An 18,126-nucleotide genomic window follows, 5' to 3' on the forward strand; every position below is an offset into this window, starting at 1 on the left:
CTTGAAAGATTCTTAGAGATTATTTTACAGATGAGAAAACTGAAGCTGAGAGAAAAGCATTGCCAATGGGCAGCTTTTCAGAAATGTCTCCTCTATGGAGAACACCCAAGTTAGGGTTGCTGTGAAAATAGGTCAGATCCAACACATCTATCTACCTATCTAGCCCTCTGAGGCAATTGAGGTTAAGTGACTTGCCTAGGAGGTCACACAGCTAGAAGTGTTAAGTGTCTGAGGCCAAATTTGAACTCAAGTCCTCCTGACTTCAGAGCTGGTGCTCTATTCACTATGCTATCTAGCTGCTCCTGATCCAACATATTTTATAATTTCCTGTGATGTTCATGAATTTCCCCAAATGTTCCAATACCCAGGAAATTTTTTTAATGAAACAACAATGTGACATAACTCTCCTTCCCTGATACAGTACCTGTTGTTGGCCCCAGGGAGCAACAGGATGAGGTTGGTCAAACCAAGGAGGTTTATTGGGAGGAATGGGCTCATGGGGCCCAGGTCCTCTTGGACCAGGGGCTGCAGCAGGGTCTTGTACGCCTCCCCCTGAAGCATCATATTCAGAAGAACCTGGCATTGGGATGGGAGGTTTGTTGTCATCTACAGGAGAAATAAAAAATCAGTTATATAAGGCTGCCATGTGTCTGGAAACAAAGCAGGCATGTAAAGGCATCAGCAAGTATGACCAGAGGCCATACCTGACATCATGCCTGAAAACCTAATGCAGGATGCTTCTAACACAATTCTCTTATTTATAATTACTATAGAAATTATGCTGAATAAAACCTCAAATATGGTCTTTAAAACACTGGAGAAACACAATTTCTGGAATACTTAAGTATTCTACTTCTTAAACAGTAACAACAAAATCACATGATTCTGTACTCATCCCCTTTTCTCCATTTTTACAGCTTGAAACATCTTTCATTTCATATCTGAAGGGGTCCCATGTGAAAAGAGGAGAGTTGGTCTATTTGGCATCAACAGGCAGAAGTAAAGGACAAGACAGAGGGATACAGACTTCAGCATTTTATAAAGAAAAAGACCAACTCCCCTCCTGCTGCAGACAGAATTGATACAATAAAGGCATTCAGAGTGGGCCTGGGAGTAGACTACTTGTACAGAAGTACTCCAGTCCACAGTACGAGTTTCTTTTTAATACCAATCGAAATCACAACAAAACAATGATGTTAATGATCATTTGTAAAGCACTTTAAAATCTGCCAATCACTTAGTATACAATCTCCCATTGGAGTCCCAAAACAAGTCTTTTGAGATATTATGATCACATTTTACAAAGGAGGAAACCTGGAGCTAACACCATTTAGGACTAGATGAGAAATCTGAGATGATATAGTCAAAGCCTGATAGATTTGAAGCTGAAAGTCTCTACTCAAGTGGTAGGAAAGGCTAAATGCTAGATCTGAACGGCGGGAAGATGTGGATTGATTCCTATATTATACACTTGGAAGTCAGTTCACTTACCAATACAATACAGCCTCAAAATACAATAGTTTCCTTAGTCAAATGAGGGGCTGACGTCACTTCTAACTCCATTATTCATCAACTGCCTACTGGGCATTTCAACCTCAACAGGTCCAAAACAAAACTCATTCTCTTTTCCCCAACATTTAGACTCTATTGAATTTCCCGATCACTGTCCAGAGTGCTGATGATTATCCTCCTGGTCAAACACACTCAACTCTGAACTGTTGAACCGAAGAGTTGGCAATCTGTTTCCACTACTGATCATTTCCACCTTTACAACATCTTTTCCTCCTCTTTACTCACACCAACCCAGGATAGCTTGAACTATTGAAAAAGGCTTTCAGTGCATCTGCCTGCCTTAAGCCTCTCCCCAAATATAGTCTTGTCCTTCATTTGGTCACCAAAATAATCTTCCTCAAGCTGAAGGTCTATGTCATTTGCTAATGGAACATCACTTCCAGGATCAAAAATAAAACTCTGACGTTTGAACCCTAGTCACTTGTCCCCCATGACTTTCCAGGCTTCTAAAAATTTTACAACAATCCACTGGTTTTCCTCACACAAAACATCCCATTTTTGGGCTCCAATAATTTTCTTTCTTTTGGGGGGGTATGAGGCAATTGGGGTTAAGTGATTTGCCCAGGATCACACAGCTACTGTTAAATTCTGAGACTGGATTTGAACAGGTCCTTCTGACTCCAGGATTGGTGCTCTATCCATTGTGTTATCTCACTGTCCTCTGCTCCAAGCCTTTTCAAGAGCTGGCTCCCATGTCCAGAATGCTGTCTCTCTAGAACTCTGCTTCTTAGCTTCCCTAGCTTTCTTCAAGTTCCTATACTCTACAAGAAGCCTTTGTTCAATACCCTAAATTCTAGTGCCCTCCCTGTTGATTATCTCATTTTCACATCACATCGTGAGTTTCTTGGCAGTCAGAGACTATCTTTTTGCTCACAACAAGCACTAATTAAATGTTTGCTGACTCATAGAGGGCTACATTTTAGGTCCAGAAGACCATAGTTCAAATCTTGCTGCAAACACTAGCTAGATAGCCTTGGGCAAGTAATTAAATCACTAAGTGCTTGAGTTTCATCCTCTGTAAATTGAAGAATTTACAGGGCTATGGCCCTAAGATCACATCAAGATCCTCTGTTCTCATTTTATACAACAGGATAATGACACACAAAGAAGTCAAGTCAGACATACATAAAACTGATGCTAAATGAAATGAGCAGAATCAGGAGATCATTATACACTTCAACAACAATACTACATGATGATCAATTCTGATGGATGTGGCTCTCTTCAACAATGAGAGGATCCAAATCAGTTCCAATTGATCTGTAATGAACAGAACCAGCTACACCCAGAGATAGAACACTGGGAAATGCGTATGGACCACAACATAAGATTTCTACTCTTTCTGTTATTGTTTGCTTGCATTTTTCTTTTTTCTCCTCAGGCTATTTTTATCTTCTTTCTAAATCCGATCTTTCTTGTGCAACAAAATAACTGTATAAATATGTATACATATAGTGTATTTAACATATACTTTAACATATTTAACATGTATGGGACTACCTGCCACCTAGGGGAGGAGGTGGAAGGAAGGAGGAGAAAAGATGAAACAGAAATTTTTGTAAGAGTCAATGTTGAAAAATTATTCATGCATATGTTTTGAATATAAAAAGCTATAATAAAAAAATTTCAGTCAAACTCTAAAATACGAGCTTCTGAATAACAATTTTTAAATGTCTATAAAACAATTTTTAATAGATTATGTCTACAGTTTTATCTCTCCTGAGCTATAGCAGAAAGACAAATTTGCAGTGGATCTGTCAGAGGAAAAGAGAACCAGGCATGACATCAAAAGGCCAAAAGTGAAGGCTGTTTCTGCCACTTATGGACCCTGTGACTTGGAGACAAATGCCCCTCCATTCTATACTTATTTTTTCAGTTCCAAAATAGGATAAGAATATTCTTACTATCACTCTCTCTCTTATAGTTTCTTCCTCCACCTCAAGCAATCACTTCAAGAACTATGAAGCAAAACATCTATATGTTCTCTTTCAGAAATCAGATGCCTATCTCTAGAAATAAAGTGATGTACAGATTGTCTTGGAATAACACCTGACCTGTGGCTCAGCCCAAATGGCTTCGTACCCACCTGGTTGTGTGGTTGGAGGGGCAGAGGGTGCAGGTGTGGGCGCTGGAGGTGGGGCAGGTGGGGGAGGTGTGGATTTCACTTCGCTTTCCATGGGTGGGATCTGGATCTGCTGTGGGGGTGGCTGCTGCTGCTGTTGCTGCTGTTGCTGCTGCTGCTGTTGCTGCTGCTGTTGCTGCTGAGCTAAGCTGTTAACAAACTCCTCATGTTGAGTCTTCAAGGTCTGTATCTGTTGTTGGAAGGCCATCTGAACTGGCTGTACCACAGCTGCATATTCAATGATCAGTGTTGCCTAAACCAATGAAAACCACAAGTCAAACATGAGCCAAAAAACATTTTTACACCAGGTATCTAAACAGCAGCCCCTGGAATCATTCTTTACTTTTTAAGTATCTCATGAGCACCATTTCCTTTTTTATATCATTGTAAACTTCCCAATGATTCCTTTTTCCTAAAGAAGATTTACATTTATTCCTATTCAGTGTCACTAAGATTCTCTATTTGATGTCAATTAGATTCTAAGTCTGCTAAAATGTACCCTCCCCCAAAATAAGTAAAGCTGATCGAAACAACACACCAGTTGTTGTAAAATGACAGTCTATTACTAATTCCCATGTTCCCCATAGAGCACCCTAAGTCTTTGAGGGTGGCCCACTTACTCTATATTCATTAGCAAGTCACAACTTATCTTGAAAAGATTCCACATATGCATTCTAGTTTTAAAAACTCTCAAGTAGTTTTTAACATATAGATGAACTTTGACATACTTGTACTTGTGTACAAATGAGTTTTTTATAAAAATAAATGACATGCTCACCACACTTGAATCCTGCCATTGATGGAAATCAATGCTAGTTCAGGGGTGGGTGTGTGTGTGTGTGTGTGTGTGTGTGTGAGATGTTTTCTGATCTCATTCACAAATGAATAACAATAGTAGGGATAGCAGCATCTAATCTACTTGGGTCATGTTATTTAAAAAAAGCAAGTGGAAGGGTTATTTACACTAACCTGGTACTGTCCAAGCCCAAGGGCTGGGCTCTGCAATTGTTGGATAATTGACTCATCAAAGTAACCATTCTTCTCCCACAACTGGAGGAGCTAGGTAGAGGGAGAGTAGGAAGAAAGAAATAGAAGTGAAAATCATCCCTTTTTTTGGGTAATAGTTAATATTTTTATTTTTCCCAGTTAAATGTAAAACAATTTTTTACATTTGCTTTCAAACCTTTTGCATTCCAGATTCTCTCCCTTCCTCCCCACGTCCACCCTCACATGTGAAGTTGTGCAAAATAGTTTTATAAAAGTCATGTTGTGAAAGAAAACAGATTCCCCCACCCCCAAAAAAAAGAAACCCCTCAAGAAAAAACAAAGTTAAAAAAAGAAGGGACTATTCTTCAGTCTGTATTCAGACAAAATTAATTCTTTCTCTGGATATGGATAGCATTTTTCATTGTGTCCTTCATAGTAGTCATGGATCATTGTATTATTGAGATTAGCAAAATCATTCACAGCTAATCTTCCCACAACATTGCTATTACTTTGTACACAAAATTTCACGTCGCTCGAGTTCATGGAGGACTTTTCAGGTTTTTCTGAGATCATCCTGCTTACCAAGAAATTATCCTTTTTATCACAACAATATTTCCAGGCTTTCTCAATCAAAGCCAAGAAAGAAGAGAAAGGTAGACAATTACTTACCCGGGCAATTTTCTGCTGTTTATCTTCTTCCACAGCTAAGAAGCTGGTACAGTAAATGGGAACCACCACTTTCTGCAGGGCAGCCAATAAATCCCTTGCCTGCTTCCGTTGGCTTAAAAAAAAAAAAAGAGAGAGAGAGAGAGAGAGAGAGAGAGAGAAGTTTCCTGTGTTAGGGTTTATGCCTTAATGTAACTATTGGAGATGTGGCACCTTCAAGGGAAATGGAGGATGGGAACTGTGGTTCCCAGAAAAGAGATGAGGTCCTCTACTGCCCTTGCCCTTAAAGGGGCCCAATACACAACAAGCATGAAGCAGACTGCTCAGTTAGGATCCACCCCGACTCTACCTCCTGCATACTCTTTCTTAAATCCCCTTTTTTTTTGCTTGATATAGAACAAGTCAGGTTATATTCAGAAACAACTGGTATAAACACAAAGGGCAACAATAAAGCTTGGAGAGAGGAAAAAGAAATGAAGTAAACATCTATCAATGAAAAATTCCTGAGAAAATAGAAAGTCTATTTGGTAGCAACTAGATTAGACATTAATCAGTGTCTTACCCCACATATGATATGTTCCAAAAAGGTATATGATCAAAGATAAGGAACCTGAGAGAAAGAAAGTTCCTTTCACAGCCATGGCTGTGATGAAAATGTTTTTTTAAAAAAAGACACAGTAGATAATATAAAAAAATAAAAAATCAGATTTTTCATTATGCAAAACTTAAAAGCTGTCATGCAAACAAAATCAAAATAGCCTTGAATAAGAAGAGGGGAAAAAAATCTTTGCAATAAATATTTCTGGTAAGATTCCAGAATCCAAGATTTAGAAGGAATTCTTATAATTATATGAGGATAAGAGTCATATGCCAAGAGATAAGAAAGATAAGTTTTATTAAGTAAGATCAATGGGTGATCATTCCAAATCATTAAGAGAAATAAAACTTAAAACAATTCTGCAGTTCTACCTCATACCTGTCAAAGTGGCAAAAACAGTTTTTTAAAATGGAAATAATAAATGTTGAAAAAGCAGAGAGCAGGTCCACTAATATGAAGTTGATGGAGTTATAAATGAGTCCAACCAGTCTGATTATAAATTTGGAATTACCTGAATAAAATCAAACCCTTTAACGGAGCAATCCCACTCCAGGGCATATCCCCCAGGTAAGAAAAACTCTATACATAATGTTTGCAACACATTAAGCAAAAAGTAGAAACAAAATGAGTTTGCTGGCTGAACAAAGAAAAGCACTGAGGCGCACACATTACTTGCAATAATTTTTACAGGGCTTTACTATGTAGCAGTAACTGTTCATGTATGTATTCCTAATGACCCTAGGCCAACTTAGGCTGTTTGACTATGACTAGATGACTCCATAGCTGAGTTTGTTTCATTTAGCTCAGTTAGGTGAGTGGTGGATCGCGTGCAATATAAACATATTTCAATGCTCTCTTTCAGTTAAATTTCAGCTTAAATTTTGTAATTTGAAAGAACAGCTGTTACTTCAAGGAAATGTGCAAAAGGTCTATTTAGAGGGTGCTCTTCAAGGAGCTAATACAGAGTCATTGCTGGGAGATAGGAAAAGGTATAAAGTGGAGAAGGAAGCTAAGTGATTCAGGGATCATACAAGTTCTATTATACTGTCAGAAAGATAAAAACACAACCAACTTAAAAATCGTTACTACAAAATAATTTAAAATTAAACTTCAAAAGACAAAAATTTTAAGTTGGGTTTGCTCACTCACTCCTCTACACAGGTATGTTAAGGTTGAAAGGACAGAACATTAGGAAAAAATCAGCTGCTAACTATTCCCAAGAAAATATACTTTTCACAGGCAAGACAATGCAAAGACTGGAATGAATGGAAAAAGGTAATCTTTTACTGATGAAATTCACTTTTTCATTCAAGATATACAGAAGCTGTTTTAAGAATCCATATTATCAAAAAAAAAATAATAATAAAAATAATAATAAAAAAAAAAGAATCCATATTATCCTGTAAAATCTGATCACTTTCAGCATGTAAAACATCCGCATTCCTGACTGCCACCCTCCTTCCCCCAAATAAAAAATTGAGGAAATTTTTATTTCCAGTGGATCTGAAAGTCTTATTCCTACTGAGAGAAAGATAAATTCTGATCAATATATTGACATGATGAGAAGAACTGTTCTCAAATTACAGAAATTCCCCAGAGGAAATGGAATCCTGCAATATATGTTTTTGTATAATGCTATATCACAAAAGTTAAAATATTTATCCAAGATACTGAGATAACTAGGATGCTGTGGAATGAGAACTTGCCTGACTTAAACTCCATTAAAATATTATGGAATAACAAGACTAGAAATAATAGACTATTTATTACATATACTTAATAGGATCCATTGTGATGTGTTTTCCTAATGAATATACTAAAATCTTGTGAACTCAATTCAATTTCTGCAAAACAAATGACTGTAGCAAAAGGATATATTTTATATTAAAAGTTTAAAAAAAGTATTGCTAATAAATTCAATTACTTTGTGACACACATCACTATATATGTATACAATGAGACATTATTGAACTAAATTATAATGAACTATAATTAACATTATTGAACTAAAATTATCGAACATAATTTCAAAATTATGAAGAATTCAGAAGGATAACTCTTAAGAAGTGATATAAGATAAAGAAAGAACAAGCAAAGGAATCTAAGCAATGATTTCAAAAATATACACTGAAAATCATGTATGGAGAACTATTAAAGAAACCTATCTCCTTTTCTGAAGAGATGTTAGAACTTTGAATGTAAAATGTGGTTTCTATTGTTAGATACAGTTGCTTTGTTGTCTTCCCTAACTCCACCGCCCTCTTTATTTCTTGGCAACAAAGGATTGTTGATGAGAACTACTAAGGAGAAACAACTATGACATGAAAACAAAAGTAATGATAAAACCATTAAAATGTTAACCATAAAACTATACAAGAAATACTACATAGAAATAAAGGATCCCCTTATCTTTTCCAGATACAAGTACAAATAGGTAACACACTGTAAGACTGAATCAGGGTCCAGAAAAATGATAAACTGGAATGATATTAAAGAGTGAGAAAGGGATTCCAGGGCATAAAAACTACTTAAAACTGAAGGAAGTTGTAGATGGTGAGGTCTATACATGTAGTGGTTTTTTTCTAATAGTGAGCTATAGTAGACTGAACAAGGAAAGAAAAAATTAGATGCTGGAGATGATTCAGGAATAGGAATTATCACTGTGAAAAGTCAAGAGAATAAAAGATCTTAGCACTCTATTAAATAGAGGCAACATTTAAGGAATGGTTTGGAAAAGTACACTTATTCACATGCACACAATTCATTATAATAGGGATCCAGAGGGTGGACAATCTTTGCTAAGATATATGCATCCCATTGATCTTATCTTTCTACATTAAAGATTTAATAACAACCTCTTTTGAGACACCAGACCCTTACTACTTTGAGATATACAGATGGAAACAGATCCAAATAACAAATTAGTCTGAACATAGGCTAGGCCAGCAAAAGGAGCTATCTTCAAAAGGATAATATAGCTATATCTGAATTTGTATGTATATATATACACATCTAAATGTAAGAGTAAAGTAATTATAGAGTATGTTCAAGATTTATAAAAGTTAGATTTGGGGATTTGAGAAGGGCAGAGAACGATAAATAACAGAATGATACACAATAGAAAACCAGAGAACTTTACAGGTAAATGTACATCTGTGTAAAAGAGCTAAGTACCCCAGAAGACAATTTAGAAAATATATTTAAGGAAAGCACTTACCAGTGATGCAAAACATCATTGATCAGGTAAATCAAATGCAATCGCAGCTCAAAATGTGCTCCATCAGCAGTGATCCGATTTCGAAGGTGGCCAGCCATCAGCTCACAGTGGGGAGGAGTCTTGGCATTACTAAACATCCAATTCTTTCCCGCCTAGAAATGCCAATTTAATAACTGTCAACTGGATTAGAAATTTAAACATTCTTAAAACTTCACTTAGAATCATCATGGCAACAGTGAGGATTAGGTCACTTTTCTGCACCACATTTTACAAACATTTTCCTCAAAAGTGCTTAGGAGAAGTAGTCATGGCAGTAACCTTCTAAATGATGTACACATCTGAAAAGCACAGGAGAGTTTCTGAGGTCAACAACCTGCTCAATGTCATATGTAGGCCATGCTCAGATGTCAGTCTAAGCTCAGGCATATCCCCTATCCAGGCATATGCCAGTCAGTTGGAACTGACAAGGGATAAAATAGGTTGAGAGAATGAAGTGTTTTTGCCAAGTGTCTCAACCTCATCCAAACCTTCATTATGACTTTTCGTCTGATGCTCTTCCTTTTACACTGATCATGTCTCAGAATTAGGGAAAACACTAGAACTCATCCACACCAAATCACATATTCAGGCAAAAATTCCCAGCAAGGTCTTTTTGAACTTTTCCCAACAGCACAGAATCTATCCTAATAAAGCAGCCTACTCCACACTTTCATTTTTTTCTCAAAATAGAGCAAAGGAATAAATGGCCACTTTGTCATCAGAATGACCAATCAATGAAACACCTGTGACTTAACAGAAGAACTCTCTACAAGAATACAAATCCAATAAATGATTGAAGGAATGAACAACTCCTTTCTAGCCAAAAGAAATGTAAGTGGTCCAAAGCTTGGTCTCAAAGTGACAATACCCATCCGTCTAGGCACACTTTCTGGAGGAGTCACTTACAGAGATTGCATCTTTGGTACACGTATCAATTATTGGTTGTAGCAGGTTATCAAATTCATTCATGTCCAGCTGGGTTTCCTCCAGTAGTTTCTGCATCTGCTGCTCCACTGCATGGGCTATTGCAGATGTAACTTGCTCCTAAAGACCACCAGACCAAAGACATTTTCATTTATTTGATACAAGGATTTCTTTAAAGCTGGACTAACTATATTCTGGATTCCAGATTTAAAAAAATCCTATACCTAAGAGGAAGATCAGCCTTCAGACTATATAGTTAAATGCTTTTCTTTTCTTAAGCTTCTTGTTTTCATAGGAAGTTAACAAAATTGTTAACACCATATCAATCTTTACTAGCATGCACATGAATGGGATTACCCAGAGTTGAGAGAGAACCAATTGACATAGTAAGCTAAAGTTGAGAGAAACTTCAGAAAAGAACAATCACTTAGTCAAATAACCCCTCTTGTCCCATTTGATAGAAAATACATTGAGATCACGAAAAGGATGTGTTTTGCCCAGGTTAAATAGCTGGAAAATGGCCAAATTAAGACCAGTACCCAGGATATCTCTTTGTCCAAGGCTCTTGGTACTACGCTATACTTCATAGTTCCCATGCCCATTAATGTCCCCACAATGTGAAATTTGCATATTTTTTTCTATTAAGAGAACTTCCAAAGCATTTTCAAAAACCATTATTATCAATGGTGGCAAACAGAAAAGAGTCACTTATATCTGGTGACCTGGTGAATCTCACTGGAAGATGAGGAGGGAGAGTCGTGGGGAGGGTGAGGAGCCAGCAATATTTTAGAAATAACAATAACTTTACCTGTCTCATGGCTAGAAGATGCTGTTCCTGCTGCTGTAGGTTCCACTGGCTCTGCTGAATGAGTTCTTCCATAGAAGGGGCTCCCTGAGAGGGATTGATGGTTGGAGCTGGTGGTAAGGAGGGCTGTGGCAAAGGCTGTGGCAAGGGCTGTATCTGGGCAGCAGGTTCAAGTTCTGGGGTCTGCTGTTTGCATATCACTGCCAGGGTATAAAAGATAAAACAAAAAAATTCCATTATCAAATATTCAGTTTTTCCATTCTTCTCTCCAGTTTTGCTCTGAAACTTATTCTGTTTCTATACCAAAAGGATTCCTTCAAAGATATGGAAAAACAAAGCTATCTGAACTGTCAAAGAGACATGAGTAGATTAAAAAAATTTCCTCCCCAAATTGTTCTCTACTTTAGATTTTCTCTTCCTGCAAATGAATCTTTTCCTGTCAACTTTAGTCTCTCTTTCTCTCCCCCTACTCCACCCCCAACTTTCAACCATGCCAATGGAATGTCACAGATGGAAGAAACTAGGAATCAAGACTTATATTCAGAGGTTAAAGCTGGAAAGGGATCTTACAAGTGATCTCACCCAACTAATTCTTTTCATAGATAGAAAAACTGAGGCCCACAGAGGAGAAAGGCCTTTTTCAAGGTTCCATAAATAAGTGTTTGTAGAATTTCACAGTATTCAGAGTTGACTATCTACTCTAATTCTCTTATTCTGCCTAAGAAGAAACTTAGATCTAGGATAGGTAACGGACAACTCACTATGCTTCAACAAAGCAAATCCTTTCTTGAAGTACATCAAAAATTCCTTTGCATAGGTATCAGTTCTGATATATACATATGATATATTTTTGAGATAACAGACCCTATGCAACAAGAGAACTGTTCGGTTCTGCAAACATATATTGTATCTAGGATATACTGCAACATATCCAACATATAAAGGACTGCTTGCCATCTAGGGGAGGGGGTGGAGGGAGGGAGGGAAAAAAAAAATTGGAACAGAAACGAGTGTCAATATAAAGTAATTATTAAAAAAAAAAAAAAAAAAAAAAAAAAAGAGATAACAGAGACTTCCATTCATAAACTACACTCATTACCTCCAATTGGTCCTAGGTCCTGGAATAATTTAAATAGAATTTACTATCAGATTAGACAAACCACTAAAGTATAAAGGTTACAAGGTTAGGAAAAATCTATAGTACTATCAATCCCTTCCCCTTTTTCGAATCAATAAAAAAAGATAAAACTATACACTACTAGGCCCTAAATAAGCACTTCCTGAATGAATTAACAAACCTCCTTCCTTTTTCCTGTCCACATGGGGACCCTTCCATGTGTGTGCTTATACTTTCCAAGATATCTTGGGGCTTAGAAGTTAGTTTTTTTCCCTCTCTCTCCCTTACTTATTTATTTTATCCTTGTTATTTTCGTTTGATTTTTTAAAAATGGGACAATCAACCCTTTCGTTCATAGTTTCATTTATACTTCTTGAAATATAGCTCTGAAAAACCAGGCTTTGATAAAGCCCACTAAGATTCAAGTGAAGCTATTTAATCATATCTTTAAACCCAAATCACTCTAGTTCTGACTAATAATAGGTTTCAGGCCAAGCCTCACTTCCTCACCATTTAGGTTTTGATGGCTCAGAGTGAGTGTGTAAGTAGCAATTGTTTCTGTTCTGGTCAGAAATTTTGAGGACTCTCCCCTTCTAGATTTATTCATTTGAGGATAAATGAGAATCTTTTAATCACTGAAAGGGTATTGCCCCAGACAAACAGACCAAGGAAAGACTTTAGCTCAAAAAAGGCCAGTGTCTCCTACTTTAACTGGGGCCATCACCAATCATCCTAACCTATGTCTTGCCACTAGACCCAAATAATTTTGGAGTAGAGAGTGAGAATGATGATTCTGCACAGCCCTCACTCACTTAATCCAGTTTACTTACAATTCAAGACATCACCTTGCTGATATCAATAGTCCTCTTCGAGATGGATGACAAACAACAGTAAAGAACAGGCCCTTCTTGTCAAAGTAAATCCCTCTAGTAGTGGCCTTGACCCAAACTGTCCTCACCTCTGGCAGATACCTTGATTAGGGTTCTGATCCTTTCTTCTCATTCTTAATATTGACATGTTTTCATGGCAATATACAAACATATTCATGTCTCCTCTACCATCAAAAACCTTCACTGATGCTGCCATCTGTTAGACCTCTCCTCCCACTCATAATCTAATTTTTAGAAAAAAACAACTGTTTGCCACTCCTTGAATATGATCTCACTGTAATCAACTGAGACCATGTTAGAGGTGAGCTATGGTCTCCTAAATGCTAATAGTAATAGTCCTTTCTCAGTCTTCATCCTTCTTAACCTCTTCGAAGCTTTTTGAACCTAAGGACCATCTTGAGGGAGGACATGGTGTACAGAAAGAGTACTGGTTTGGAGTCAAAGTCTAGGCCCACCACTTACTCCCAGTGACTCTAGACCTATTCTTCTACTCCCCTTCTCTCCACCTGTAAGATTAAGGGATTGTCTTCGATCAACTTTACCTTTAAGTTTTAAATGTGGCATCTCATCTTTCTTTCCATATATTCACTCCCAAAAAACTTTTAGGTTTTTTGTTACAATGTTCTTTATCAGTTCTCTTCCTACCTATGTGACTGCTCTTTCTCAGTCTCTTTTGCTTGGATCAAAAATCTACTGATTAAGTGTATATGCCATATAGAGCTTTGCTGGTTCTACTCTCATTTCTTTCTTTTTTAGGTTTTCATGAGCTCTAATTCAATTATAATCTCTATTTCAATGATTCCCAGTTCCACATATTTCATCCTCACTTCACTTTTCTTCAGCTATAGTCTACTGCAACATATTTACAGCTTTTTCTCTAATATCCAACTTAAAATATCTGCCAGAGAAATATCTTCAATTTTCAATTCACTTCTCAGTCAGAACTTCCTTTATTTCTTGTAAGGATACTTCAATCCTTTCAGCTACTAGTCAAAATCTAGGATTTATCCTTGACTCTTCATTCATAACCATTAAGTTCCCATGTTTAATCAGTACTATTTTAACATCTTTAAAATTCTTCCCTTTTATCTCTACCAATCAGGCCTTACCACTTCTTACTTGAATTATAATTTCCTAATTAATCTCCTTAAAACCAGATTTCCTCCCTTTCTAATCCTCCAAACCAAAACTTCTTAAACTGTAGGTTGTAATCTTATATGGGGTCATAGAAGTGAATGAGGGATATCACAAAATTATGATTTATTATCAGTAAATGTTTGACTTGTAGTCCTATTTTATATATCTACAAACCAGGGATCACATAAAAATTTCTCTAGTGAAAAGAGATTGTAAATAGAAAAAGTTGAAGTCCTGCTCTATACAGATGCCCCAGATGCCCCAAATCCCCCAAATGCAGAGTTTTTCTAGGATAAAATACAAACTTTTCGGCTTGAAATTTAATGCCATTAACATTCTAGCTCCAGCTTATTTTCCCAAACATGCTTCATATTATTTAGCTTCTTACACTAAATATTACAAACTGATTTATTTGCTGTTCTTCAAATTCAATGTTTAGTATCAGAACACTCTCGGGACCATGTATAAATTTGTTTGCCATATAAAGTTCTTTATAATTTGGCCTCTTCCTAACTATCCAATCTTTTTATACATTATTCCTATCCTTGGAATCTATGCTCCAGTAAGCCTGGTCCATCTGGCATTTCCTCAAACGTAACAGTCATCACCAATCTAAGTACCTTTACACTGATTTTTCCCTATGCCTAGAAAGTTCTCCTACCTCGCCTCTTCCTTTTTTTTTCTCTAGCTTCCTTTAAGGCTTAGCTCAAATCTCACTTTTTACAGGAAGCCTTTCCCAGTTCCTCCCCAGTAGCTAGTCTCTTCTCCATTACTTTCTATATCCTCTAAACATATTTTTGAATGTACTTTGTCATTTACATTTTGTCTCCCTGATTAGGATTTAAGTTTCTTGAAGGCAGTGATTGTTACCTTTTCTTGTATCCCCTTCATTTAGCACAGTGTCGGACATATAGAAAAGTACTTAATAAATGCTTATTAAAGGACTTTATGCCTTTCAAAAAGTTGTTCCTCAGGCTAAAATGAACTCGCACCTTTTCATAAAATTCCTACTTTCCTTTGAAGCTGAGTTCAGAGGTTCAAGGACACCTCCTTTAGGATATCTTTCTTAATCTCCACTGGTCAATTTTTTCTTCCTCCTTAATATGTTCATTTATATGTGTCAAGGTTGCATGGCCCAGGAGAATGCAAGCTTCTTGAATGGAAGATCATTTTTTTCTTTCTAACCTCAGAGGAGTATTTAAAATAAAATATATCAAGTACTAACAAAGCACTAGCATATTGTGGATGCTTAATGAATACTCGCTGAAATGAATGGAGGAGGCTGTTACAATCCACTCGCGTCAGAGCCCGTTCCAAAACCCCACTGGTTCCAAGAATGTCTGGACCCACTCACGCTGCTGCTGCTCCAGGGCCAACTTGCACTTGTAGTAGTTGTAGAACTCGCCTCCGAAGAGGAAGGAGAATTTGGGGTTGTCTTTCTGTTTCTCCATCGTCATCTTCTCGAACTCTGGCCCGTTGCGGGCCACGAACTGGGCCAGCTTGTCGATGACATTCCGCAGCTCCTGGTCTGGGGCCCAGACAGAAGAGAAGAGGTCAAAGAAAAGACGGGGTGGGGGGTGGGGGTAGGGGAGAGAGGACATATGGGGGCGGGAAACCCGCCCGAGTCGGAACCTTCCACTCTCCACCCTCCTTCCCCGGAGATGGGGAAAATGATGCGGGTCCAGGGGGGAAACTGAGGCGCCAATAGGGGGCGGGGCTCACACGGGAAACGGGGACGCTGGGGGCGGGGCTGCGGGATCCTGGAGATTGTGCGCTCGATAGGGGATGGGAACGGGAAGTCATAGCCGGGGCCCCCGAGGCCTGGGCCCCGACTCACCGTCAGGCGGCAGCGGCAGCTCCATGGCTCCGGAGCCGGAGAACGTCCTCGGGAAGATCACGATTCCTCCCCGCGCCAGAGACAGAAGCCGGCCGGAAGTGTCGCACCTCACTTTTGCGACGTACCAAGCTACTTCCGCCAATGATCTACGGCCTTCGACACTTCCGATTATGAATTACGACCATCACCATGGAGAACCGGAACTGAGATCTTGAGAGGGCGGGGCTTCCAGTCTTTGGGGATCTGGGCAGATGGCGGGAAATGACTATCCCGTTGCTGTTCAATGCCTTTTTTTCTTTTAAATCCCCAGGGCTATCTGTCTCTACCGTGCTTCTCTACTTTGGATTACTGCCTTCTCTTGGGCCCCGCAGCCCACCCTCTTTCCCAGCTGGAGCCGCTGCTCAACTCTAGTGGTTTATGAGTCGCTTATTGTGTGCGAGGACTCCGAGACTGCGTTAAAGTCTGTTGGCCGAAGAACACGTGCACAAACGCTAAACAAAGAAGTTGGGGGTCAGAGACTATCTGGTGTGGGGCACCGCCGTTTGCACAAAGGCGGGGAGGCTAAATGGTTAGAACTTCAGGTACTGTGCATTGGCGCTGAGGAAGTGCAGCCTGACGCGGAACGGGGTTCCAAGGCTATCCCCCTGAGAGCTAGAGGCAGTATTTAGGATAGAAGTGCCCATGGTAGCGAGTGAGGAAAGGCATTGGGATTTTTATGCATAAGCGTTCCGTAGCCCCGGCCTGGGATCAGGGAACCCCGATTGCCCGATTTCATTATGACCTCGTGCGAAACCATACATGTTCCCATTCTTGGGAATCTCAAGGAACACACATAATCTTATGGTGTACTAAACTTTCATGTATTCTCTCTCTCTCTCTCACACACACACACACACACACACACACACAACTTTTCTGAATTTCAGCCCTGCATTTCCACACCAAAAGCCTAATTGTTAGACTTCTCTACTTGGATGTTCAATAGGTATCTCAAACTACGATTCCAAAACAAAATTTAAACCTTTATTATTTATTTTATGGCGTTCCTTCCTAATCTCACCCCATCCCTTCAAATTTCATATTAGTAGAAGGAATACTTGCTCCTAGTAATCTCACCACCAGCATATACAATCAGTTACCAAGTATCCTTGATTCTAATTACCAAGTACATTTGTTCCTTTCAACTCAGGATACTGTAGACTACCATCACCTCTTAGACTAAATATTGTAATAGTTTTCTGATCTCTTTGCTTCTATTTCCCCCCAACCCCCACCTCCCCGTAATCATTCTCTATGCACTGCCAAATAGATCTAACAAAAGCAAACACCTGAAAAATCCTGTGTTTGCCCGTTGTCATTTGAATACTCGATAAACTCCTCTGTCTGGCACTGAAGGTTCCAACAATTTAACTCACAACTACCTTTTATAGATTTCACAGTGGTCACCTTTGGGCATATATTATTCTAAAACTGGTCACTTAGCTATTTCTTAACTTTAAAAAATCATCTCCTCACAGCATTACAGTACAGCTTCCCCCATTCCCCAACCTGTTTTTTGGAATCCCTAACTGCTTCAAGGCTCCTCACAGATCTCCCTCTTCCATGCAAATTTTCCAGATCTTTCCATCAAGGTGCTCTCCTGCTTCAAACTTTTATTACTTTTACAGATCTATGTACACATCTACTTATGTTCATTATTAAAGTATTTAGTAATCACAAATTTATAGACAAGTATGAGGTATTAAGATCACAATCAAGTTAATAGCAGAGCAAGGACTTCAAACCTAGTCTTCAGGTTATAGGCCAGTACTTCTATGGAACCATAACGCAAATTCACCAAGACTAATGATTAGTTTAGTGGAACCCCAAGCCCCACTTCTTCAAGACAGGCCTTAAACTTTATAACCTTGGTCAGACAAGCTTTCTCACTTGGAAGAATGAGCATTGGCTGATATTCAAATGACAAATATCCATGCGTTTCCTGGTAGTGTTTAGGAAAACAGCTAACAAACAAAATCCCCCCAAATCTTTGCCAATAAAATTCTCCCAACTCATATCTTTAGATATTACTCACGTTATTTTTCTATGCTCGGTACCAAGTCTACATAATTTTCAACTTATTTTTCCTAAACCCTTTTTCATACAAACTGTTAAATGACTGATTTGTTATAAAATACAAAAACCAGTCAATTCTTTTAAATTAGGCTAGCAATTG

At 38.3% G+C, this 18,126-nt stretch overlaps 1 protein-coding gene across 1 annotated transcript in view; it reads right to left on the minus strand.

Annotated features, from left to right (window-relative positions):
- CHERP (calcium homeostasis endoplasmic reticulum protein) overlaps window positions 1-16,328 on the minus strand; it is a 31,500-nt gene extending 15,172 nt beyond the window's left edge. Inside the window, exons 1-9 of the mRNA XM_051972088.1 lie at window positions 15,912-16,328; window positions 15,429-15,602; window positions 10,934-11,130; window positions 10,108-10,245; window positions 9,163-9,314; window positions 5,351-5,462; window positions 4,664-4,753; window positions 3,659-3,947; window positions 425-606 (exon numbers count right to left, since the gene is read on the minus strand). Coding sequence (XP_051828048.1) covers window positions 425-606; window positions 3,659-3,947; window positions 4,664-4,753; window positions 5,351-5,462; window positions 9,163-9,314; window positions 10,108-10,245; window positions 10,934-11,130; window positions 15,429-15,602; window positions 15,912-15,936 — 1,359 coding nt within the window. The 5' untranslated portion in view covers window positions 15,937-16,328. The remainder of the gene's footprint in view (window positions 1-424; window positions 607-3,658; window positions 3,948-4,663; window positions 4,754-5,350; window positions 5,463-9,162; window positions 9,315-10,107; window positions 10,246-10,933; window positions 11,131-15,428; window positions 15,603-15,911) is intronic.
- Window positions 16,329-18,126: the final 1,798 nt, after the last annotated feature.

The sequence above is a fragment of the Antechinus flavipes genome, chromosome 1 (assembly GCF_016432865.1).
Source record: "Antechinus flavipes isolate AdamAnt ecotype Samford, QLD, Australia chromosome 1, AdamAnt_v2, whole genome shotgun sequence".
In the NCBI taxonomy this organism is placed as follows: Eukaryota; Metazoa; Chordata; class Mammalia; order Dasyuromorphia; family Dasyuridae; genus Antechinus; species Antechinus flavipes.